The sequence below is a fragment of the Pan troglodytes genome, chromosome 21, assembly GCF_028858775.2.
Source record: "Pan troglodytes isolate AG18354 chromosome 21, NHGRI_mPanTro3-v2.0_pri, whole genome shotgun sequence".
Taxonomy (NCBI): domain Eukaryota; kingdom Metazoa; phylum Chordata; class Mammalia; order Primates; family Hominidae; genus Pan; species Pan troglodytes.
This window is the reverse complement of record NC_072419.2, coordinates 68,166,484-68,192,910: the sequence shown is the minus strand read 5'-3', so window position 1 is coordinate 68,192,910 and position 26,427 is coordinate 68,166,484. Positions and strand designations below refer to the sequence as shown.

The following is a 26,427-nucleotide window of genomic DNA, read 5'->3' as shown; positions in this document are numbered from 1 at the left end:
ATCTGGGGTGAGAGGGTGGGTGGGCAGGACCCAGGCATGTGCTCATGAGGCGGTCATGGGAGCTCCTGCAAACAGATCTCCTTGCAGACGTGGCTGGTCTGCACGTAGCAGGCCTGGGCTGGCTTGGCTGGAGGTTTCGACATATTTATCTAAAAGGCTTACATTGGGCTGCTCCCTTTGCCCTCAAGTGCATTTCATTCCTGTGAGGCGGGCAAGGGGAGCCCCACGTTAACCACAGGGCAGGGCCCTGTTCTCAGAAGTGTCTGGCACCTCCTCCCGGTGCCCCAACAGGCCTCGCTGTGTGCAGTCTTCCAAGGGCCTGTGTGGCACAGGGGCACGGCGCCCTCCCACTTTGCAGAAGATGAAGGCCTGGGACTTCCCTGAGGTCAGGGGCTGGTGAGTGCTCTGGAGGCCAGCAAGTGTCTCCCAGCCCTCATAGGACAAACAGATGACGCAGGACTCAGCTCTGGACCAGCGTCCCAGCGTCCTCTCTCCATAGCTGACATGTGCAGCCTCTGCTCCCCACGTCAACCCTCGATGGAGGTGTCTGGGCGGGCAGCGGGAGTCCTGCACAGCCGGGTGTGCCCTGCTGGATGCATGCTCGTGTTCTGGGCTGGAGCCCCTACCCTTCCTGCTTCTGCCGGGTGCAGAGAATTCATTAAAAAGTGATTTGGCCATTTTCAAGTCCAAGAGGAGGGAAGAAAACCACAGTGGGCCATCCCTGGGGTTTTTGCTCACCTCCCCATAGCTCAGCATGTAAATTTTGCAGAACAGCCATCAATAATGCAGGCGGCCGGCCTGCCCTAGAAAGGCATCAAAGCTTCCTGAGTCGAGCGTGCCCTGCCCATACCCAGCATCGGCTGGCCGGCTGCACAGCCAATGAGGCACCCTGGCAGGAGCCACACCTGGAACTCAGATCCTGAAGTTCTCCTGGATGCTGCCCCCACCCCAGCCACCATCTAGGGATGGTCTCATCTGCCAGGCTGCAAGCACGCCTCCCCCACCTGCTCCGGGCTCTCTGCACCTAGAGGCGGTACATATGGGGGTATAAAAGGAGTCCCAAGGCCCTGCAGCCCAGGCTTGCAGATGTCCTGCATCCCTTCCTTCTGGGTGAGCTGGAGCCAGTCCCAGCACGACGGCGGCTGCTGCTCTGGGAGCTTCTCCAGCTCCTCTCAGGTCAGCGCTGTTCCCACTGCTTCCTCCTGGACCACACACTCCCCAAGGGCCTTCCCAGCTGTCACTGCTGGAACCTCCATCCCCTTGGAAGCTGCGAGATGGAGCAGACAGAGATCCGGGTCCTGCTCTGCGTCTCCTCCTCAGGCTGCACAGCACCTGGGGTCTGTCCGGAGCCTGAGAATGTGACTCTGGCATGAAGATCAGATGCTGTGGGAGGAGGGAGTGCAGGCACCACGGAAAACAGGCTGGCGGGTCCTCACAAGTCAAGAGTCACCACGGGGCCTGGCAGCTCCGCTCCTGGGTATGTATCCAAAAGAGCTCAAACCAGGGGTTCTGACAAACACTTACACGTCCTCGTTCAAAGCAGCGCCATTAACAGCAGCCAAAAGGGCCGAACAGCCAAGTGTCCATTGAGCGATGAATGGACAAAGAGAACGTGGTTGCCCCATGCAGCGGAATATTATTCAGCCATTAAGAGGCATGAAACGCAGACACGAACTACCACGGTGACGCTCGGTGAGAGATGCCAGACACGAAACGCCATGCATGGAATGAGCCCACTTACAGGAAATGTCCAGAATAGGCAAATCCGTCGAAGCAGAAAGAAGATTTGGGGCTGCCAGGGGCTGGGGGAGCTGGGGGTAAGGGAGTCGAGGAGAAATGGGATGGTTCTGGGGTGATGGAAGAGTCCCGGAGCTAAGTCAAGGTGATGGTTGCACAACCTCGTGACCACTGAACCCCGCTGAAGCGTACAGTTAAAGGGTGTGTTTGGTGGCGTGTGAGCTCCCTCTCAAGGCACAGGCACGAACGTGCTATGTGTCGGCTTCAGTCCCCGCTGCCTTGCAGGGGCCCGAGGGACTCAGCACCCTATGTCCACTCTAGCATGGATCACCGAGCTGGTGGGGTGGGGGCTGCCTCTGGCTGGCAGTCGTTCTGGCCAGATTCTGTGCTGGGCCTGCAGACTGACCCTTAGGCTATCAGAGAAGGGACTCTCCAGGCTGAAGGGACCTGGGGCCTACCCTATGCCTACTCTTAGCCCAGGGCTCCAGCCGGTGTCCCAACCCCGCACCTCTCGCTACAGGCTGAGTTCCTCTCCAGGAAGCCTTCCCTGCCCCCATCCCAGGGCCCTCTCCTTCCTCCAAACCCCTCAGCCCTTCGGGGCTGCTGCTGTTCTGGGAGGAGGCACTGCCTGGGTGGCACATTCCACCTGTCCAGGTGAATTTCCTGGGCACCCAGGAACTAGCAGCAGCCGCCCCTGAGGTGAGGTGCTCAGCCCTTCAGCCTTCAAATGCAGGTCTGGGGGTGCGGAGGGCTCCTTTCTGAGGTTCCCTCGCCTGGGGTGGGGAGGGGCTGAGCATGGAGCCCCTCGCTGGGTGCCCCCAGGCTGTCACCGAGAGATCACCCCTGCTCAGGGGCATGGAGCCCCAAGGGGTGCCATCTTCCCTCCCTCCCTCCTGAACACCCTGCTCACCCCTTTAAACTCATGGACCGTCCACTGCCACTGTCTCTCCCTCACCACTTCTGGCTCCGCAGACTTTGCCTCCTGCAGGATGAGGGGCTGAAAACCAGGGACCTGGCCCCTTAGCTGTCCGGGTTGCTGCGTGGAAGGAAGCGTGTTTCACTCAACCTTCTGCTCAGCTGCCCTTTGCACAGCCAGGACAGTGACGTGCAGCTGCCTCAGCTCTTGTGGGTTTTATGACCCCTTGGGGCCTCCGGTGTCCCTAGCTCTGGCCATGTTCACTGGTGGCCCAGAGCCTCTGCACTGCGCCCCACGAGCCCAACTCCAGCAGACCCTCCCCTCTCACTCTATAGCCAGGTTTGCTTTCTGCTGTGCTGAGCTGGATCAAACCCAGAGAAAACACCAGCATTTCCCAGTTCCAGGCAGCAAGTCCCAGTTCCAGGCAGCGATTCCTCCCTCGGCCTGCTGTTGGGGGCAGGGGAGGCCACAAAGAAAGTCTCTGCTTCCTAAATCCACAAAACCCACCACATGGGGGTGGGGGGGTGGGGATGCTGGGACCCTCTCGCTTCCCCCTCTGTCTGTCTGTCTGTCTGTCTGTCTGTTTCTCTGTCTCTCACATTCTCTGCTGGGCACAGAGGGAAGAGGAGCTGCCAGGAATGACTGCTGGTGATTAGAAGAGTCTAGATGTCTGGGAGGAACAAGATGGAGGCAGGCAGGGGAGGTCCCGTCAGTCCAGCAGGCGCTGGGGGCTCCTCCCTGGGGCCTCTCTTGGCCCCCCACCCCTGGGTCATAGAGGAGAACACTTCCCTCTCCAGGGGCTGGGCAGTCACACCCGACTGTGGAGGGCCACGTGCCTGAGCTCTCCAGTGGCCTGGGGTTTCTGAGCCATAAGTTCCAGTGGCTCTTGGAGCCCTTGCCCTCCTTGGCTGATGCTCTGGGGAAGCTTTTCCCAAACTGGGCACTGTCAGCCCTGGGGCTGGGTCGTTCTCTGCTGTGGGGTGTCCTGGGCACTGAGGGGTGCTGAGCATTCCTGGCCTCCACCCATGCAATGCTGGTGGCGCCCCCCACCGAGCTGTGACAACCACAGGTACCACCACTTGCCCAGTGTCCCAAGAAAGACGTTGCCCTAGCTTGGAAGCATGGCTCTAGGGGAGGAGACCGACAGCAAATAGCAAAGAGTATCATATCAGCTGGGGACAGAGGCCGTGTAGAAAACACAGCAGGAGAGAGGGACAGGGCACTCAGTGCACTACATTAAACCGGGCGGCAGGCAGGGCTGTCTGCCAAGCAGACATGTGGCTATCGAGCTGTGGGGGTCTCGGGAGGAATGCTGTAGGCGGGGGGATCAGCCAGCGAGAAGGCCCTGGGGCAGGCGGGGTGGGCTTGGGGTGCCGGGGGAATGGGGCCAGGTTTGTTTCTCATTTCTGGGTGAGACAGGAAACCGTGGTGGGGTTTGAGAAGACAAGAGCTCAGATTGGTGTTTGAACAGGATCGCTGGGCTTCCGGGCGTGGACAGAGCAGGAGATGCGCAGAGGCTGGGGCATGTGCTCCGTGGTCTGAGTGGCTTCCGTCGGGTGTGGGGGAGACAGTGGACATAAAAGAGAAGGAAAGGCACCTGCAGGGCCGGCCGGGTGACTTCTCAGAAGATAGGAAGGGGCGGGGGGCTGGGGCGGCCCACGCCACCTGGGGTGCCGGGAAACCCTCGGGAATATCCAGCCCTTCCACAGACACGTTCCCTCTCCCATTCTCCTGAGACGCACGGGCCTTTTTGTCTTTCATTTTCTCACTTTTGATAGACCTAGAAGAAGTATTTCTCTACCGCAGGGAAAACAGCTGCACACAGTGACTCAGGGAGCACCCTGGGCCTGGCGTCGGAACCCCGGGAGGGAGGGGCTGCACCCCCCGGGCCTGGGGCTTCAGAGCCCTGGGTGGTCACTCCCTTAGCCCAGGCCTCCTGGTGCCTTGCAGGAAAGCAGGCCCCGTGACCAGAGGTCCTGAATCTTGAGAGAATCCAGAAGGCGGGATTTGAATAGAAATCTCTTGCTTCGATGTTGACCGAGTTAAAACAAGATTAATACAAACTGCACCTCTGTGGTGGGACCTGTCTCTGGGTTTGAGACCCTGGATCTGACCAACAAAGGGGCCGTGCTGCTGAGGGTGCAGCTGAAATCCCCGCTCCTTCCTCCTAAGTAACCTGGCTTTCACGTCACGGTGCCATCCTGGAGCGTGGCACCGCCCACGTGCAAATGGTCAACCACGCTGTGTGCCAATAAAGCCTCAGCACAAAGCCAGACACAGGCTTCTCGGCAAAAGGGACCGAGTCTGGCTGCTTCCTGTCAGGGTCTGGTCAAATGAGGTGGCTTAAAAACAGCAGTCCAGAAGGCCAGAGGTTCGAGGTGGAGGCGCGGGCAGGGTCCGGCTCCATCCAGGGGCTTGAGGGAGGACCCGTCCTGCCTCTTCCACCTCCTGGCGGCTCCAGGCACCCTTGGCTTGTAGCCTTATCGTCTGGTCTCTGCCTCGGTCTCCATGCAGCCTTCTCCCCTGTGTCTCCCTCTGCCTCTGTAAGGATTTAGGGTCCACCCCAATGCAGACGATTTTATCTCCAGATCTTTACACCTGCAAAGGCCCCTTTTCCAGATAAGGTCACGCTGCCAGGGATCAGGGTGTGGACGTAGCTTTTCTGGGGACCATGATTAAACCCAGTCCAGATGCTGATTGGGCCAGGTCTGTGGCTGGGCCAGTGGCCCCCAGGGGACCTGGACTTCCGGCTGTGACGGGTTCTCACTCCTCCCCACCTGCAGTCCCCCACGTGCCGCCCCCTCCTCTTCCTGCTCTCTGCCTGGTGCTGGCCCTTCTCAGATGGAGACGTTGGCCTCTGCTCCAGCTACAACCCCAGCCGCCTGGGCCCAGTTCCAAAGGCAGATGAACAGCGGTCGACTAATTGACCACTGGAGGCTCTGAGGCGGGAGTCTTGGCCGCTGCTGCCAGGTGGGGCCGTAATCCTGGCCACGGTTCATGTTGCGGCCGGCTCACGGGAGCGGCTCGCTGGGGAGCTGCACCATGAAATGGTTTATTTCTTCCACAGCCACCGCTTCTCTCTCCTGCAGCCCTGCCCCGGACCACACTTGGCACTTTGGTTACGAAATGCCACGGCTGGAATGGAGCCTCCTCTCAGACTCCATGGCCATCGTCTCCCCTCCCTTCGCAGCGCAGCTTCCTGAGGCACGGAGATCACCCCGTGTGCACGTGGCCCCACGGTGGGAGAACTGCTCAGGGGCTGCAGGCTCATCCTCCAGTGGCGTCTGTGGACGGAGGAGCTGTCCTGACCCTGCTCTGCTGTGACCCCGCTCAGCATGGCTGACACTCATGCCCTGTGGCCGCAGGACCCCTACTGGCTGGTGGGTGTAAGGGGCACTCAGCTTCCTCATCAGGGAGGGACCTCTTGGCGGGAAGTGGCCTGAGTTGGTCAGGGGTCATCTGGGCCATCCTGTGGCTCAGCCCCCTCCTCTGCCATCCAGGGTCCCCCATGAAACCAGGTCACCATTAGCACCGCTGTTCCTGCCCTCCTGGGGCCTGGGGGGCCCTCACTCTAACTCACTGGCACCTCTTCTCACCTTGCTGGGTGGCCACACCTGCCAGCTCTGGCCTTCGGAAACCTTGAGACAGCAGCGGTGGGCGCCAGCTCACGTGTGGCCCAACCTTCAGAGCATGCACTGCCCAGCGTGCCTGGGAACCTCATCCTGTGTGGGACCGCGCCCAAACCCCGACCCTCTCTGCATCCGACCCTCACCCCCAAGGCCAGGGGTGGCGGCCTCTGCATCCTGGGGGTGACCTGCTGGCCTGGGGTCCTCTTGGGGCTGCTCAGTGCCCCACACTTGGGGGACACCATGGGACTCGGGAGCCGAGGCCTCTGTTTCGGAGGGAGGTGGAAGCCCCAAGATGACGGCTCCTTGGCTGGGTCCACCTTCTCACTGCTGTCCTTCCCTCTCTTCTCTTCTTTTGGGAGGGGGCGGAGGGGAGATCAAGAAGACTTCAGGGGCACAAATCTGGCCCGAGGTGGGTCAGCAGCAGATTTGTCTCAATTGCTAATATTTTTTTTCCTGCAAGACAACATAGCCATATTCGGTGTCTTCAAAACAGGGTTCCATGACAGTGATTCAAAACCCAGCCAGCGGGAAACGCTGAACCCCGCCTGCCCCAGGCTACTGCCCTCCCCAGGCAGATGCCTCTGGGTGGGGCTTACGAGAGGCTCGCTGTCTGGGAGAAACGCCTTCAGAATGCCACGCCGCTCTCAGAGGGAAAGGGGACATTCTGGTCACCGACGAACACTTTCTACTGGAATTTGAATCATGTGAATACATTAACTAAAGTCGATGGTGGTGAGAACGATATCCTGAGCAGTAGAACAAAGCCACGTTATCACTCTCCATCCATTGGATGACAGCACCGGGCGGGCAGAGGGTCTTGAAGACGTTCGGGGAGGTGTGGGTTTTGCTTTCCCCAGAATCCTTTCAGACCAGGAGATCACGAATTCGGCCCCCCTTGTTTGGGAAGAAATTTCAAGCTGATGGAGGTGACCAGGTGATAGTCCTCTTGTGATAGGACCGGAAGGCCGGATTCAGTTTCTAATAACAAAATCAACATCCTCGGGAGCAGCCTGGAAGGGACGCTGAGAACAATGCTGGCCCCGGTGCTTGTTTCACTGCCCAACAATCGGAACAGCGCCTGCGTCTGCAGAGCCCACTCTCACCTTCAGGACGGGGCTCGGGCGGCACGTTCACCTCCTCATTAGGCCATAAATATTCTAATTAGGAAACAACGCCAGATGAATAGGATTAGCAAGTGGGGCATCTTCGGCTGGTACACGAGAGACACTTGAACCGCTCAGGTCTTATCGAAGCCTCTCCTGACATCTTAATCAAGTAGAAGCGCTCAATTTACATAGCTCTGCCTAATTAGACACGGCGGCAATGATGTTTGTGGATTTTCTTCTTCCTCAAGATGACTCACTCTGTCAGATGGAGGCTGGTGCTGAGAAGCATCTCTGGTGCTTCCCCCGAAGACTCTGCTTGTTGCCCAAGGGCAGGGGAGATGAATCTTTTTAAAGGGGGAAGAAGAGAAAAAGGAACTACCGATGTGTCCTTTTCAGAAGTGGCTGAGCTGTCCGGCCGAGGCCAGGCAAGCTGGGCTGGTGGAGAAATGGTCCCAATGTGTGCTCTTCTCTGATACGCCAAGCCAGACAGAAATCAGCTTCTCGGGCTCAGCAGGCCTGGGCCCAGCGGGGGTGGTGGCTCTGCTGGGTGAAGGACGGGTCCCGGGGGGGCTGAACTGGTGCTCGCTTGGCGTCTACGCTGCTGTCAGTGGCCGCCTGCATGGGTTTACTAATGCCTGGCAACGGTGCTCCTGGAGCCGTTGTCTTAAAACCTGTTGTTGTTTTATTGTTTGCTGCTGAAAATCTGACAACGTGCGTCCTCTGCTGCAGAAGCGGTTATAACTATAAACCATCATTCAATTTCCCCAGGAGGTGGGCGAAGGAAGAGCAGGGCAGCTCTGAACATTAAGCACAGACCCACACTGAAAGCAGAGCCCCGGCGAGGGGCGCCCTGGCCTCGGCACACCCCCGCCGAGTCTTTGGCAGCTTCCAGGACTTCTATTCCGAGGCAAAGGCGAAGAAGTGGGAGAGACTGTGTGCAAGGCGGGAGACAGGACCTGGAATGGCTGAGCGGGCAGAGGGGGGTGGCCAGTGCCAGGGCCCTGCGTCTCCTCCGGCCAAGGGGTCACAAATTCAGAGGTCACCTACGACCTTGAGACTACGCCATAAACTGCTGCAGAGACTGGCCCAAGGGGATGACCTCTCCATGTCTGGGGAGGGGAGCCCGCCTCAATGTCCCCATTGGGAGGGGCTGCTGAAGACCTGGGGCCAGGCGGTGGCCCTGGGACATGGCTGCTGCGTGCTGGAGGCAGCTTCCCTAACGGAAGCCCTCGAGCTGGTGCCTTTAGAAGGGGAAACAGACTTGTTTGCACAAGGAAAATAACGTGGAAATGACATGAACACCTTTGGTTCTGCTCACGAGGAGCCCTGAGGGCGCCCAACGCTGTCTCTGTACCCAAATGCAGCCAGCTGCAGGCCACGCCTGGGTCTGTCTCAGATTCAAGACCCACAGCCACCTTCCAGCCGGGGGCTGCATCGAACCTGGGGAGGGAGCAGCTCAGGGACCTGGATGTTCCTAGGCTGGGGCTTGGTTTGAAAGGGGCAGGGGGAACAGAAGGTGGGAGGGGTCCTGCTGCCGGGCACGTGCTGCCCATGAAGGTCTTGTTTTGATCGTGGCTGGAAATGAGGACGCCATGGCCACGATGGGGCCTTAGCTTTGCCCCAGCTGCCCCAGGCCTGCAGCTCAGCTCCTGGCCACTCACGCAGGCCAGGGCCTGTTGTCCTCTCTGGGATGACCACGCCCGTCTGTGTCCACGAAGGCCTCCCTCTGGGGCCCCCGTGGTTCCTGGTGATGACCCTGTCACAGTCTGCTTGGGGCCGGGCCTCATTTGGGTTACACCTCATCCCTTGCCTGGGGGTCCTCCCAGCCAAAGATGCGTTGTCACACAATGGACCCCAGGGACGTTCTGGGGGTCATGGCCCCAAAGTCCAGCCCCATGACTGTCCCCTGAGCCCCCGAACCATGGCTCTGCTGTCCCCCCACGATGCTGGTCCACATGGGGGTCCCAGGTTTCACTGCATCAACCAGCTTGTTTCGCACGCACAAGACAGAAACGGATCTTCCTGGAATCGAATGTTAGCAGCTGAAGGATCATCAAGGAAAATAACCACACAACCTATGTTCCCAACGAGCCCTGGAAGAGGAAGACACGGGACCGCCCTCTCCAGCACACTACGCTTGAGATGCACCAGACGGGGCCTCCCGGCGGATAGAAGCCGGGCTGTTCACATCCCCAGGCACACACAGCGGAGGACGCCAGCGCCCGCAACACCAGCGTCTCCTCATGTTCCTCAATCTTCATAAATCTCCGTCTGTCAACCACACCTCTAATGGCTTTTAAATGAGCATTTTATTTGGAACATTTTGCAGGCCACGCTGAAGCTGCCGACAGCGGGGGGTGGGGGGTGAGGGGCGGGTACCGCTCTGTGTCTGCTGTGGGCCTTGGGGAGCAGGCTGGCCCCGCCTTGCCTCAGTGTCTGGCCTGGGCAGGGGGTCCAGCTGCTGGGTCAGCCTCACTGGGGCCTGGCCAGTGGGTGGGGAGATCTCTGGGTGGCTGGGACTGCTAGCCCTCCCTTGGCCGAGCTGCCATGATCTGTAGGGGCAGGGGGAGCTGAGCCCAGGAGGCTGGGCACCGTCCCTATCACGGGCCTTGACATGCCCACAGGAATGCCCGGCCCAGGGAGGCCAGGGGGTGTCCCTCCCGTGGGGTGCACCAGGCCAGCTGGGGGAACCCCAGGGTGTCGTGGGCTCCGTGGCGCTCTTGATCCCTCCCAGGGTCAGAGCCTGCACCCATACTGACTGCCGGGGCCTTGCGAGATTTTCAGCTATGAAGAGGGGTCCACAGATGTTGCCTAGATATATTTTCAGCCTGGAAAATATCACATATTCTTTCCTACAATATAAACTACAAAGTACCCCAGACCTCCCAGCCCTCCAACCGGCAGTGGGAAAGCTTTAGCTGTTTGTCTTTAGTCCCTGTATCTATAGACATTCGTGCTGAAGGAGACCAGATGGTCCTGAAGCCACAGGGACCCCCTCAACCCCACCGGAAACCAGAGGGAGGGCGGACCGACACGAAACCAGCGCAGGCCAGAGCAGGTGGCCTATGGTCCCCTTTAGATCCCCAGCTTATCATTATAATACGAAAACCCCGGCCCTAAGGGAAGACTGCTGCCATGTTGTACACCAGATGTAAGAAGAGGTGTGTTCATGGACTGCGTCTGTGCATCTGGAACCCTCCGCACGCCTGCATGCCTCCCCTGCAGGCACCCAATCCCGTGAAATTCCCACACCTTCCCCTTCCCAGTTCTCCGGTCGCTCAGTAGAACCAGCTGCCTCTCTAATTGGACGTTGCTCTCTCGCGGCCGATATAGAGTAGGGAGAGAACGGTTTCCTGCGGCCAGCATGCAGCCAGCCATGCCCCTGCACTGGGACTGGAGGGCGAGGCCCCATCGGATCTCCCTAAGCATCCCCACTGCCCTTTTGGCCCCTGTGCTTTCCCCGTCACAGACCAGGAGCTGATGGCATGCAGGTGGGGCAGTCTGTGGGCTCTAGGTAACCCCTGCCCCTGCCCCTGCAAGGGGCCATCCCAGAGGTGCTGACACTCACAGGCCTGACCCTTGCTCGGCTGTCCTGTCTTCTCCTTGGACACAGCCGGCAGCCGTGCCATCCCATCTGTACCTCTGGAGCATCACGTGTGTGGGAGTGTGTGGACAGGGGCTTGCACGCACACGCTCCAGTCAGACCACCTGCTCTGCCAAAAGCTGTGCAAACGTCCCAGAGAGGTGCCAGCCTGTGGAAACGAGCTGCTCACAGGTGTGTGTGTGTGTGTTGGGGGAGCGCAAACAGGGGCTGCCCTCTCTCCCCAGGGCATGTGGGGGACCCCAGGCCACAGAGGAGATGGGGGACGGTATCTGGTTCCTGTACATCTGTATGGGCCTCACTAACAGCACTCCTGACTCGGCCATGTGCCCATGGGACCATCTCCTTAGCTGAATGACGGGACCAGGGCCAGGCGCAGCTCATCTGCAGAGCCTTGTCTGAGCGGAGCGGGTGCTGGTTCATGGCCACTGGAGGGCGGTGGGGCCTCAGCAGATCCTGCAGTCCTGAGGTGAAGGTGCTGGGACTGACCACAGCTCACTCGGAGCCCCAGGCATTCTGGCCAACATCACTCTAAGAACGTTTATGTAAATCCTGCATCAAAAGTCCTCGCCTGTGCCATCCGTGCCAGCCCTCACGCTGCCTGCCACACGACTCCATCTCTGATCCTTGGAGTCCAAGGCTGTCACCATCCTTCTGTCTCTCAGATGAAAGGTGCCACGGCTGGGGCTGACAACGTCCTCTGCTGTGCAGGTCTGAGTCCTGAGCCCGCGCTGACCCCGGGGGCCACCTCGCCTTCCCCGCAAGCCGCATGGCTGCCAAGGGTTACCTCCCAACTGGCCTCTCTGTCCCCATGTGTTACCCTGAGCACCACCCCCTTACGATTTAGGAATTTCCAGGAAATCCCCTTTGTGCTCTTCCCAGGGACGGAGACGGGTGGGATTTTCCAGGCTACAGCTTGGCTTTGGTTGATTTGAAAGGCGGGGATGAAGACAGCACTGCAGGTGAGTCTTGGTTTTTGGAGAAGAGGCAGAAACTGGAGGCCCCGGGGGTCCCACAGCCCCAAACCTGGAAGGAGGACCTGCCACTTCCTTGCCAGCCCCAGCCCCAAAAGCGACACCAGCAAGCCCCGGTGACAGGTTGGCAGCCCCAGCTTGCAGTGGGGTCCCCGCACACCCAGAGCTCGAGGGCCGTGACGCACTCAGAAGCCGCCGACTCAGAGCAGGAGAGTTGAGGCCAGCAAGACCGAGGAGCTGCCAGAAAGTGGCGCTGTGGCCTCTGGAAACAAGCCTCCCACGGGCAGGGCCGCACTGGCTGTGAGCCCAGCGAGGTGGCTCTACCGGCTCCTGGGAGCCAGATGCCTCAGAGGGTAAATTACGTCTGGAATGACACTGGCCTCTGTGGGCACAGTGCAAACAGGAGACCAGACAGCAAGATCTGGAGATGGGGGAGGCAGGCGATGCCCTGTCCTGGGCACCTGGGGACTCAAGGTGCTGCTGATGGGGCGCTTTCAGCCCCAGGGGCGGGTGGTGAATCTTCTGGGAATGCACAGCCCAGTGCTGGAGATGCGCCTGCACTTGGCAAGCTTCAGAGCAGAAGCAGGCCCCCGACCTCACCCACCGCCCAGGGCCTCCCTCTGGGGTCTGTCTCTGAGTGGGGCGGGCACTTGAGATGAAGGGGTGGAGGGAGGCCTCGGTCACAAAAGCCTCATAGGACCGCAGGACAGTGCAGGAGGTGGGAGCGCATGGAACCCAGCACCAACCAGCAGCCCATTCATTTGGCTGTGATGGTTTCAGGCTGTGTGAAAAGCACTGCTTCTCCATGCCCCCTTCGTCACGGCCAGGCCGCCGCAGCCTGGGTGGGGTGGGTCTCCTCGAAGGCGCCAGGCCCAGAAGGGGTGGGTTTCAAGGCAGGCGTCTGTGTTCAGGTCCTGAGAGGGGCTGTCAGAGCACCCCAGACCCCGAGTGCCGCTGCGGCTAGACCCCGAGACCCCGGCGGGTGGTCCCTGCTTTTCTGAGGCCTCCACCCATAGCCACACACACCAGCTGGGCCTGTTCTGGAAATCTCACAAGGACTCGCTCATAGCAGCTGGTGCTGAGTGCTCCAGAGCCTCCTTTGCTGAGTCTCTCCCATGGCAAGAGAGTGCCACTGGGGAGACTGTCGATCACTCCCCGACGGCGCCACTGGAGAGGCTCCCCGAGGGTCCCGTGGGTGTCCTGCGGGGACCAGGAGCTCACCCGCCCATACGCAGACCCCACCCTGCCTCACCTCTCGGTCCAGGCCAGCCGCCACTGTGACGATATCTCCAGTCTCGCTGTTGATGGTGAACATATTCTGAGACGGGCTCTGTGGGGTCTGGGTCACGATCCGGTACCGCACCATCCCGTTGGCCGTGGTGCTGTCATCAGCATCGTTGGCCGTGACGGTCATCACGTAGGTGCCTGGAACAGAGACAGCAGCTCAGATGGGGATGGCCTGCCACACAGGCTGCCACCCCCGCACACACCTGGGCAGAGCCCCCCGACCACAGAGCTCTCCGTGAGTCTGGCGTAGCGGAACCCCCTTCCTCTCGGCGTGTTCAGAGGTGGTGTTAGTGCACCTGCCGCCTCCACCCCACCTTATAGAATCATAGAAGGATTTCTTCTAGAGCTTGAGGTTCCTTTGAGGTCATCTGCTCTGACCTCTTCCTTTTTCGGCTGGGGAAAGACCAGGCTTCGGGGAAGACCAAACTTCTCTAAGCTTCCAGAGCCTGGGGCAGCAGAGCAGGCCTGGAGCCAGGTGGCCTGAGGCCCCGACAGTGCGTCCAAGGTGCTTCCACTGCTGCAGGGAGCCCAGTGTGGTTGGGCTTAAAGGGAGGGACTCAGGCACTGAAGCAGGGCCTGGTATAGGTCTGGACACACAGAAGCTGTATAATAAACACTGCAGAGGACACAGTGGAAAACAAACCTAGAAGGGACCCTGAGCAGGGAGGCTGTGCCTATAGGACTCCGTCGGATGGAGCACATCTGGGGGCGCCCTGGGACTGGGGGCCGCTGGCATTTCAGAGGGGCTCGGTGAGCTGCCCATGTGCTCTCTCAGCTTGGTGCCTCAGTTTCCCCATGCACACATTGGGGTTGAGGTCTACAGTGCCCTCTGGCACATTCCCCACTTTCTGAGAATGGCACTTGGCTTTTGTTTGGCTGTGCAGCCTTTCCTGCCCTGGGGAGGGCCTGCATCAGCACGCCCCACCCTGTGGCCTCAGGACATCTGCAGGTCTGAGGACCAAGCTCTGCTGGGAGCAGTGGTGGGTGGGGGCTTTAGTCTCTGCCTACTGAGTACCAACTCTGTGCTAGCGCTGTACCCGGTGGAGGCCCCGCTCTGTGAGCTCCTGACTGCTGTCTCCTGATGCTGGCACGGCGGGCTCTCTCACCTGGAAGTCCTGGGGCTGGACTCTGCCCGCCACCTTCCGGTGTTCCTGCCCTGGCTCTGCACACGTGTGTGCTCAGCTTGCCCTGGTGGCTGCCTGAGATGCCCCAGAACCCTGGAAGCTCGGGTGCCCGGCCCTGCAGCGTTCATGCACAGAGGAGAGCTGCTGGTGCCCTGCTGGGCCCTGGGGATGGTGCAACCTCTACCTGCGCAGTGCCTCCCCTGGCTGACGGGACTGGGGTCATGCGGCGGGCCAGGTCGGGGGTGGCAGTCTCAGAGAGACCCGAAGTGCTCCTTCCTGTGTGCATGAGATGAAGGACTCTCGCCACACCAGCCTTGGGATCTTGCACAATCTGTTCTGCATCTGGAACGTTCTTCCCTCTCCTCCACCTGGCCAACTCCTCCTCATCCCCAAAGCCCCGTCCTGGCCCTCTGGACTGAGTCATGGGGCCCTGTGCATCCTCATCTCACCTGCATTGAAACAGCTGTGTGTCTACTTAATGTCTATGTCCTCTGTGGGATTACAGCCACCACAAGGGCGGGGCTGGGTCCATGCTGTCCCTGTGACCTGGCACACAGATGCCCTGTTGGACATTTGCTGGACTGTGCCAGAAGCCCAGGGTGCGGGGCGGCCTCATGCTCAGGAGGCAGGGTCTGCGAGGAGCCCGAAGCTACTACTTATTTCCAGGACCCCAGAGCAGGCAGGGAGCCTTCCCCCTCACCCCTCCCCCACCTCGCCCTCCCTCTGCAGCCCTGCAGAGAAGACCCCCACTCTGGCCTTCCACCCAGGCAGGACAAGCCCAGGTGGGATGCAGGGGAACCTTGGGTGTGTCTGACTAGGAGTTTGCTTCAGCTTTCAGCTTCTACTGAATGCAAAATTCTCAAAGCAGACACGTTCCATGAAAACACAGAAAAACAAGCAGAGGCAGGAGCACTTCAAAGAGCAAGCTGTATGGCACGTGAATTATAGTTCAATCAAACAGATTTATGCAGTAAGCAAACGGGTGGGAGGGGCCGTGGCCTGGCGACCATCAGCCTCTGGAACTGGGGACCCCACCCCGATGATCCTTGCCCCCATCGCGATGTCCCCACCACTTTAGAGCACAACAAGCCTGGTCCCAACCATACTCCCCTCTAAAGAGACATCCCCCTCCCTCTGTGCTGGCTTTCCTCTGCATTTTCCTAAGAGGAAAACCCTGAAGTGCAGCACCCTAGGAGCGAGGGTGAACTGGGAAGAAACAGTCCTAACACACGCGCAGAGCTAACTGCAGTAACTTAGGCTGAGGTTCTCTGTGATTGTTAGCGTCCCCTACTTAGCAGCAAAAAGAAATCATTCGTGGAGAGAGATAACATCACACACAGCCTCCTTTTTAAAAGAGCACAAAACTTTCAATGTGGCAATGAGAAGACTTCAAGCTGACTTCTCAATAGGAACGATGGAAGCTGGAAAACAATGGAATACAAGGAACTCACGAGGAGCCTGGCGTTCATTATTCAGTGAAAAAAACTTTCTAAAATAAAAGTGAAAAATAGACACTAAATGTGATAAATGATAAAACAAAAAATTACCACCTGGAGACCCACACTAGAGGAAATACTAAGGGTGTTTTCAGGCAGAAGGAAAATGATTCTAGAGGGCACCTTGGAAATGCAGAAAGATATGAGGAGCTCTGTCTCTGTCTCTCTCTCTGATATGTACACACACACACACACACACACACCTCCTATAAATATACATATACATAATGTTTATATAAAGGATAAATACACTGGTGCGTCTAAGGAATATGACTTGTATAAACAAAAATAACTTTGCCTCGTGAGGGTTTTAAAGCTGCTTACCGAAACACCAGAACAAACACCTGCAGAATTTCATTTGCAAAGCGGATGGTGGGTCTGACCAGGACGGTGTTACTAACGTTCAGCCTTCATCAAGCCAGGCATCCCCGAGCAAGTGAAGCCAATGTTGGCGCATCAGGCACTATTTGAAACCACCCATCTCTACGAAAGGGCAGAGCTGGGAAAGTCATGGGGGTCGGTGGTGACCGCATTTGGCTCATCTGGTTCAGAAAGTCAAAGGGAGAAGCCACTCCAGCTTCCCGAAGCACTCACTGTTCCCCTCCACCCGTGGCCCCCGGCATTTTCGTCTGTGAAACCTGTGAGGATCCACATGCCTGTCGCAGAAAGGGGCCCAGTAGCTTGATGGTGGGGGTGGCAGAATGATGGCAGGGATGTGGAGAAGGTGGAGGGAGAGAAGCAAAGCCCTGACCAGTGAGGGAAGAAGGGATCAGGCACTGTCTGTTGTACTCACTGAAAGCAGCACAGCCAGCCTGGTTTCTGAGAATGACGGTCTCTCGGGCTGGATGGGGATGTGGAGCCCTTCTGACTGCCTTGGCCTCTTCCTCACCCTGCCCCAGCCCCTACTGCCATTCCTGGGTCCCCACCCTGTGCCCAGCTGGCCCGAGGGTCTTTTGTGCATGGGTTTGTCATGTCTCAGAGAAATCTCACGGACGGCCTGCTGCCCACATGCAGGAACTCGGGCCAGTCACGCATCGGACAGCGGTGGAGCAGGGCTGGGGTCCAGGATCTGGGCTTGGAGCTCTTCTCCACTCAGCCCTACCGGCTGGGGGAGGTGGAGGGACAGCGAGTCAGCCCAGGACTCCCAGCACCTCAGGGTTACTGATCCACTGTGAGGCAGAGACCCGCGTGCTCCCTTTGAGTGCCTGCCCTGATCCACCATATCACTGAGAAATCACATTAGCAGAACGGCTGGGAGCCTCCCACCACAGAGGTCCCCCTCCTCCGCCTCCACAGGACTCAGATAACCTCACGACATCATGGGAACTCCCTGCCCACTGGGGCCCAGCTCTCCCCACTCAGGACGGAATGTGGAGTGGCGTTTCCAGCTGATCTCTCCTGAAGGACTCCTCGGTCCCCGAAGGCCAGGCAGGAGGTCCTCCCCCACCAATCGAAGCTGCCTCCTCCAAGCAGTCCCTCGGCGGAAGGGGCCCGCTGCTGTGTGATTTCATGTAGGGAGGAGGACTAAGCCCCCTTGGAGGCTTGGGGACCTGGGGAAAAGGTGGGCCAGGATGTGGACGTGAGAGGGCTTGGAACTGAGGAGGGGCCAGGTGGGATGTGTGGAATGGGAAGTCAGCGGGAGGCTGGAAACAGACCTTTGGGACCCTGACTGGGCCACCTTTTTTGACAGATGGGGAAACTGAATCCCACAGAGGAGGAACGTGGCTGGGTCCAGTGAGCTCTGCTAGACCCAGACTGAAAGCAGCCACACTCTCCTCCAGGGTCCAGCAGACACTTTCTGTAAAGGGCTGGACAGTATGTATGTCAGGCTTTGTGGGCACACATTCTTCGTCCCAACTCCTCAAAGCTGCACAGAAGCAGCCTGAGAGGATGCGTCCAGCAACGGGCACGGCTGTGTTCCCATCAAACCATTCACAGAAGCAGGTGCTGAGCTGTGTTTGGCCGGTGGTTTGCTGACCTCTGCTGTATGCTCTTTTTTTGGATTTCAGGGACAACATTGGTTTTTAAAAATACAGGGGAATCAATATAGGGTTGCCAACTTCTAGTTCTACCAAGGGAAGACCTTAAAGTATACATCTAGCTAAAATGTTTCATGAAAGGAAAATAATATTTTACCATCAAAATCATAGGAAAGACTTAGTCTCAGAATAAAGGCCAGTCCTTCATTCAATAAGTTGAGCTCCTTGAAGGCACTTGCCATGTTTGCCACGTCTAGAGGCTTTGTGTGTGTCCACCACAGCCTGCCACGTTTGCCACATCTAGAGGCTTTGTGTGTGTCCACCACAGCCTGCCACGTTCACCACGTCTAGAGGCTTTGTGTGTGTCCACCACAGCCTGCCACGTTCGCCACGTCTAGAGGCTTTGTGTGTCCACCACAGCCTGCCACGTTCGCCACGTCTAGAGGCTTTGTGTGTGTCCACCACAGCCTGCCACATTCGCCATGTCTAGAGGCTTTGTGTGTGTCCACAACAGCCTGCCACGTTCGCCACGTCTAGAGGCTTTGTGTGTGTCCACCACAGCCTGCCATGTTTGCCACGTCTAGAGGCTTTGTGTGTGTCCACCACAGCCTGTGAGCTGCAGGTGCCACAGCTGGAGGCTTGGCTCAGTGGGGGCCAGGTGTGCCCCACTGGGATGGGGCTTCCCCACATGTGCTCAGAGCTCCCCGTCTCCCGCCCTCCCCTCTGGAATACATGGTGGGGAAACCAGGTGACAAGAGGAGAGGCAGCTCCAGCACAGGAGGAAAGCACCCGGCTGGTCAGGGAGGAGGACAACTGCCCAGTGTGGGGGGACATCCGCCCAGTGTGGGGAGACACCTGCCCAGAGTGGAGGGACACCCGGCCAGTGTGGAGGGGACACCTGCCCAGCATGGAGGACACCACTTAGCATGGAGGGACACTCAGCCAGCATGGAGGGGACATCTGCCCAGCATGGAGGTATAATCGCCTGGTTTGCCTTAAGGCTGATGACAGCAGGGTTTATGGCCTGTTGTGGGTTTGGGAGTTGAGATGCTGGCCCTTCCCTCTACTGTCTATGATGCTGAATACTGTGGAGCTGTCCGGGTCCCCACCTACCAAGCTGTCTGTGCCTCTCACCCCTTGTCGGCCCCTGCCCCATTAGAAGCTGGGCCTCTGTGGCAGGAACCAGCCAGGCTGCCTCCCCTCTGACTCCTCAGAGGTCCTGCTCAGGCCTACAGCTGTAGAAGGTTCCCTTGGACTGAATTCCCTCCCATCTACAGCATTCCTGCGTCTCTGTACCACGGAACACAGACGGCCCCAGGATGCCCGCCCTGGGAAGGGGTCCTGGCGTGGACGAACCCCCTCTGCACCCCCACCGTGGGATGAGCTGGTGGCCCTGGCCCAGACCCCAGAGTCCTCCAGCGTGGAAACTCCACATGTCTGACTTGAGGGACTGATCCATTCTGCGGTTTATGCTCATTAACCAAGCACTAATCGGATATTGATCAGGGGTCCAAGTCTCTGCCTGCTTTTTGGTTACAAATAATTGCACCCCTTACATCTGATGCAAGCAACAATATCCCCATTTCCATTTGGTGGAGTTTTTGCAGAAATAGAATGTCTTCCTCACAGAGAAGAGCCTGGACGTTCTGAGATGGCCGGAGTCATCGGAACTCAGCTCACCTTGGCAGGTGCGTCGCGCCTCGTGGGCCGCCTTAGTTTACGCACCCTTCCCCCGTGGAAAGGACTGCTCATTAGAAGCTTGCAGTGGCTTTTATCACATTAGCTCTTCATTAACTCAAGACAGTAATGGCTTTAAACCAATGCCATGGTGCCCTCCTCTGCTCGCCTCCTGCCTCAGGAGGCAAATCCTGCACTTAGAGCTGCTGGCCACCTCCAGGGCACAGGAGGAGGGGCCTGGGGGGAGGAGGAAAATGTGATGAGCACCCAGGAATCCCCCACTTTACTTGGGCTCAATTTTCTCATAAGCTCTCTCTCTCTCTCTTTTTTTTTTTTTTGGATGGAGTCTTGCTCTGTCGCCCAGGCAGGAGGGCAGTGGCATGATCTTTGTTCACTGCAGCCTTCACCTCCTGGGTTCAACTGATTCCCCTGCCTCAGCCTCCCAAGTAGCTGAGATCACAGGCGTGCACCAACATGCCCGACTAATTTTTGTATTTTTAGTAGAGATGGGGTTTCTCCATGTTGGTCAGGCTGGTCTTGAACTCCTGAGCTTAGGTGATCCACTTGCCTTGGCCTCCCAAAGTGCTGGGATTACAGGTGTGAGCTACCGCGCCTGGCCTATCATAAGCTCTTTGAGGGGAGGTCCCCTGCTTCTGACACAGTGCCTGGACTGGCAAAGCCAGGGTGTCAGTGTTTCAGGAAGGGAGAGCAGGGCTTCAAAATCCCAGGCTCAGAGTCAAACATGCATGCGCCCAGGGCGAGTGTTCTGGAAACAGCTGTGTGTGCGTGGGCACCTGGAAGGCAGCCTCCACCCGTCTCTCTCCTGCTGGTTCCTCACTGGATGCTCCCTGAGGATGGACGCTGCTCTTAAGAACCACCCCCAGCCATCGGCATCGTCTCCTTCCCGGGAAAGGGCGACGGCAGGGCCCCTCTTTGGGAGGCCCCTCTTTGGGAGGTGGCTCAGGATCCCACTCTCTGGCAACAAGGACCGCTCCCTGCTTTCCGGCCAACTGCAAAAACATGCTCCATCTAGGCATCTACGCTTTTTTCTTTTTGCTACGCTCAGGAATCTGCTTTTTAAGGCCAAATGATACACTTCTGAGAATTCTTTTCTGGATGCAGAAATAAAACACACTCATGATAACTAGCACACGCTCACCGGGAAACATCTAAAGGCACAATGAGGAGAAGGCACTGACCGTCTCACACCCAACACACCTGCTGGAACGCTGGGGTGTAGCCCTCTTGCTGAAGGGTCTGGATCCTACATCTTTAACACAGATGGGCTTTCTGCTGCTTCTCCTTCTTTTTAAAACCAACTTTATTATTGATCAAAGAAATGAAAGGAAGACATTTTCCACATGTCAAATGTGCAAAAGCTACTTTAAAATAATGATGGTACCTAATCGTGATGGCACAGAGGGCAGCTGGCACCTTCCATGGCCTCCGGGGGTAGGGGGAGGCCTCAGCTCCTCAGAGGCGGTTTGGCTGTGCATACACAAAACCCTTCAAAATGTGCCCACTCAGCAAATTCACTGCTAGGAGTTTATCCTAAGGAAAAAATCGCAGGTGTGGAAAACCCTGGCTGTCCAAGCTGACATCGTTTCTGAGAGCAGAGTGGGGCCTGGAACAAACATTTACTGAACATCCCTCTGTGCCAAGCACTGAGACCTATGTTGTGTATACCCCAGGGGCTGAAGCTCATAAACAAAATCCCCCATGCCAGGGGGTGGCACCGAGGGTCCTCTGGGCAAAATCCCCCATGCCAGGGGGTGGCACCAAGGGTCCTCTGGGCAAAATCCCCCATGCCAGGGGGTGGCACCGAGGGTCCTCCGGGCAAAATCCCCCATGCCAGGGGGTGGCACCCAGGGTCCTCTGGGCAAAATCCCCCATGCCAGGGGGTGGCACCCAGGGTCCTCTGGGCAAAATCCCCCATGCCAGGGGGTGGCACCCAGGGTCCTCTGGGCAAAATCCCCCATGCCAGGGGGTGGCACCCAGGGTCCTCTGGGCAAAATCCCCCATGCCAGGGGGTGGTGCGGCCACTACAGAACAACTGAGGGTCCTCCAGGTAGGAAACTTCGGTCCCTTGATGACCTCAGTGCCAGGATGCTGGTGGTGACAGGGTACCTACCGTATGATCCCAGGTGCTGCTAAGATGTTCAATATAAACACGAGCAATGACCAGACCAAATATAAAAACAGAATTCTGACCACACCTGCAGTAAGCAGCCCAGGAAACTAAGCCATTACCTACACTAACCAGCCAGGAAGCCAGCTATCATCTACACTAACCAAGGAAACTAACCCATTATATACACAAACCAGCCAGGAAGCCAGCTATCATCTACACTAACTAGCTCAGGAAACTAACCCATTGCATACACTAACCAGTCAGGAAGCCAGCTATCATCTACACTAACCTGTCCAGGAAACTAAACCATTACATACACAAACCAGCCAGGAAGACAGCTATCATCTACACTAACCAGCCAGGAAGCCAGGTATCATCTACACTAACCAGTCTAGGAACCTAACCCATTACATACACTAACAAGCCAGGAAGCGACCTATCATCTACACTAACCAGCCAGGAAGCCAGCTATAATCTACACTAACTAGCCCAGGAACTAACCCATTACATACACTAACCACCCAGGATGCCAGGTATCATCTACACTAACCAGTACAGGAAACTAACCCATTACATACACAAACCAGCCAGGAAGCAACCTATCATCTACACTAATCAGCCAGGAAGCCAACCATTATCTATACTAACCATTCAGGAAGCCAGCCCATTATCTACACTAACCAGCCAGGAAGTCAGTTATCACCTACATAAACCATTCCAAGAAGTCAGTCCATCATCTACACTAACCATCCCCAGAAGCCAGCTCATCACCTACACTAATCAGCCAGGAAGTCAGTTCATCACCTACATTAACTAGCGAGGAAGTCAGCTCACTGCCTCCTGCTGGATGCAGCGAGGGATGCAGGGTGGCAGGAGGGGTACCTGGCAGAGCTGTTGGGGGGCAGGGGCAGGGAGCACAGGGAGAGGCCAGGCAGGGATCGGGGCATGAGGTCTGGGCGCACACAGATTGAAGTTCACGAGGCTGCCTCGAATCCACTCAGGGGTGGATTTAGGCAGAAAATCCCCCAGGTGTGGCACAGAGCCCTGGAGGCTCTGCTGCACAGCAGACTGGAGAGAAAGCCAGGACCCGGGGGGGTGACAGGGCAGGAGAGTGGCCCCGTGCAGCCCCAGAGAGGACCACGGCCAGGGGTCAAGGGCAACAGGACAACTGCTGCACTTGGCCTTGCCCTGGGAGGCCCCAGCGAACTCACCAGGGCTGGTTTGTCAGTGGATTCAGGAGGGAATGATGGGTGGAGATAATCGGGTTTGTCTCATAAGGGTCTGCCTGGGAAGCTGGGGCCACCTCCCCCTCGGTCCTCTCATGGGCGCCGTCCGCGCTGGCAAGGGCTTGGCTCTGGGAGTTGAGTGAGTGTGTCCTGGAGAGGGAGCTGCGGTGCCTCTGACCTCACTGGATCCATGGGCCCCTTGTGTCTGGAGTCCCTGAGCCACAGTGGCTGCTCCAGGATCCTGGGATCAGCAGACGTGGTCTCCGTGGCTTGGGTCACACAGCCCTCTCCCCAGCAATGTGTTTTCTTGTGTTTCTGGGGGCATGCGCTGCGTTCCCCACAGGCTCCAAGTGGCGGGATGCTCGATGGACGGGGTTTCTGGCTGCATGGGGAGGGAAGTGGGCGAAACCAGGGGGTTCCCCAGGCTTCTCCCCAAAGGGGACTGCACTGGTCTCCTGGGCTGCTGAGCCAAAGCACCGCAGATGGGGAGCTTGAAGCAACAGAACTGGCCCCGTCAGCTCCAGAGGCCAGGAGGCAGCACCAGCACACAGGGCTCAGGGCCAGCAGCCCTGCCCTGGCCCTTCCAGCTCCTGGGGTGCTCCTGGGCTTGTGGCCATGTCGCTCCAGCCTCTGCCTCCACCATCTTAGGCCCTGCCCTGTGTCTTGTCCTCTTGTTAGAAGGAAAACAGTCATTGGATTCAGGGCCCACCCTACTGGCCTCATCTTGACAAAATGTCTGCAAAGAACTATTTTTGAATAAGGTCACATTCTGAAGTGCTGGATGGATGTGAATTGGGGGGCGGGGCTCCAGTCCACCCGCCCAGGTGGACTAAGCTGAAGCTGAGGCAGGCAGTGTCCGGAAACCCATGCTGGCAAGGCTGGGAGGAGACGGGGGCCTCTTTCCATCTGCAGGAGCCTCTGTGGCCCTGGATGACTTTGGAGGCCAGGTGGGGCTTGGCACTAGAGCAGCCATCCCAGCCTCAGGGCTCTGCACCCTCGCTTCACCTCCAGGAACCTCGGCTCCTCCTCTGCACCTAGAGCTGCCCTGTCCCTCTGGCCTCCTTCCTGTGCTGTGAGCAGCGCTGGCTCTGGTGTCTGGGAAGTGGGAACCTGGATCCCCGTGTCCCCACTGGCCCTCTCGCTTCTCCAGTGACGCAGGATCTGGGCCACGCTCAAGTGCAAGCCCTGCAGGGCTCCGTTCCACAGAGGCTATAAATCCTGAAACTGGGCTCCCCACAGGAAAGATGCGGCCAGCAGTCCCTCACCTGTGCCCTCTGCCGAGGAACGGTCACCCAGTGGCATCTGCTCTAACCTGGGGTGCCCAGGTGAGTTCTCCTGCCCCATGGGCTTTGAGAATGAGAAGGAAACCATCTTTCTAGGGCTTTCTCTGGAGGCCTCTTTCCACCTCCTTCTCCCCCAGCAGACAGACCTGAATATTTCCCCATCAAGGAAGCAGCGAGTCGGGTCAGCATCCCCCGCCCCGGCTGCAGGTGAGGAGCAGCCTCGTCTTTCACGTGGGAGATGCTGGACACCTCCTTATGGATCGTGCTAACAGGTAAAGGGGGAGACAGCGGAGGCTGCCAGGCTCGGCTCTTTCTCGGAATTCATGTACCAACGCTGCCATGCGCCTTAAAGGATTAATTTCACAAGCCTTCAATTGCAGTTTAATTTGAAAACTAATTCAGCCCCATAATTGGCTTTCTGCTCAAATCACTGAGGCTAGAGATTTAAATTCTTAATATTCAGACGACTTTCAAGTATCTAGTGCCATCTGTGCACTAACCTCAGGGGGACTTCTGCCGGCAAAGAAATAAAATAAATAAATAAACGGGGCCCACTAATAGAATAATCTGTTTAAGCAAAAACTTGGTGCTGTATAGATGAAGGTCTCTTTGACTTCATTTGCAGCACGTAGATTTCCCTGCTTTTTAATATTTTAAAATGACATTAATTTCAAAACTTATAATATAGGCCCCACACAGTTACGAGGGGTTAGAGGAAGTAGCACATCCCGATTAGAGCCCTTTTTAGTTAAAAAATCATCAATACGGAGGTGTCTTTCCCTGGGCACTTTGAGAAATGCCGAGAGCCTGGGTGAGTTCCCGAGCCCTGAGAGCTTGTTCTCTGATGCTGCGGGGGACAGCGGTGGAAAACAGTCACTGGTCAGTGATGGGGAGCGAGGGGTCCAGGGGACCAGGCAGTACGGATGGCAGGCTGGCTGTCCACTGCCCTCCTGCCCTGGACGAGACGCCTGGCCTCACAGTGGGCCTGGCAGACATCTGCCTCCCTCTGCGCCTGTGTGGACCCCACCTGTCCATCAAGGACCGCCCCCCACCCCAAGGAGGTCCTCATGGACTCCTGCCCATCTTGCAGAATGAGTCCACCTTGGGAGAACCAGGAGCTAGTGCTGGGACACGTCTGAGGTGTCACCAAGGCTTGCGAGCTGCCCCCGGGGTCAGGCTGAGGCTGGGCTCTCCCTGCAGCCTCCACGGCAAGGGTGAAGGAGGAGATGGGGTATCTGTGCTCAGAACTGGAACCCGGTGGTGGAGACCAACAGCCACCTGAGTGACTCTCCAGGTGTCAAGGGAGTCGCCCAGGGCGTGGAGGGGGCTCCCTGGGGGAGAGGCCAGGGCAAGACATCTGTGCAGAAGTGGCTGTGAGCTGCAGGAGGAAAGGAGCTGGCACAGAGCGTGGGGGACAGCGCCCCAGGCTGAGGGCACAGCCTTTGCCAGGGCCCAGGGACAGGGAAAGGCGCTTCCCGTTCACAGTGGCCTGGGACGTTTGCTTCCCTGCCTTTCCCCAGGTGTGAGGCCTGCACCTTGAGAAGCGGATGTATCTCTGGGTTTCTCAACTGGACAGTGGGCTTCTGGAGGGTGGGGTTCCTGCGTTCCCACCCAGTGCCCTCCGCAGCACCCAGCTAAGATGCCCACCTTACCCACAGGACAACACAGCCACCTGGGACTTCTTCCTACAGGAAACTGCCCATGCTACACACTGCCCCCTCCTCCCTCCTGCCTGATGGTGTACGTGACGCTTGGGGGTGCCGCAGCCACCTCGTGACGACGTGGTGAGAACTGAGAAGCGGGGTGACCACCACACAGCCCTCGGCCCGACGCCTTGAGCTCTCACCCCAGCCTCCACTGGTTCAAGCTGCTGTGGTTGGGTTTTCTGTGGGTGGGTTTTCTGTGGTTGGGTTCTCTGTGGTTGAGTTTTCTGTGACTTTCAGCCAAAGGCATTCCTAACACACAGGCGGGGAAGGGGAGGCGGTTTGCAGAGTGGTTAGCAGGGGCGTTCAGGAGCCCGTCTATTGGCCTCTAAGTCTTGCCTTTCCCTCCCAGCTGCTGTGGGTCTTTACTGTTACAGAACGGTGCCTTCACTTCCTCATGTTGTATGTGGGGGAAATAAAACTAGCTGTTTCCTGGGGCTGTCGTGGCATTTAGTGAGCTGTTTTGTATGGAGAACTTAAGAGTGGTGCCTGGCACCTGGCCGAGTGGACGAATGCTGCCGGCCGCGTTTCTGTGATGACCGCATGATCGCATCTTCA

The 26,427-nt window shown here is 57.9% G+C and overlaps 1 protein-coding gene across 3 annotated transcripts in view; it reads right to left on the bottom strand.

The window, feature by feature from the left end:
* The window catches only part of CDH4 (cadherin 4), a 704,555-nt gene that overhangs the window by 52,990 nt on the left and 625,138 nt on the right, over positions 1–26,427 (bottom strand). For all 3 annotated transcript variants that reach the window (XM_016938212.4, XM_016938213.4, XM_009437555.5), the window contains one exon: positions 13,216–13,388. In XM_016938212.4, the coding sequence (XP_016793701.1) occupies positions 13,216–13,388 (173 nt within the window). The remainder of the gene's footprint in view (positions 1–13,215; positions 13,389–26,427) is intronic.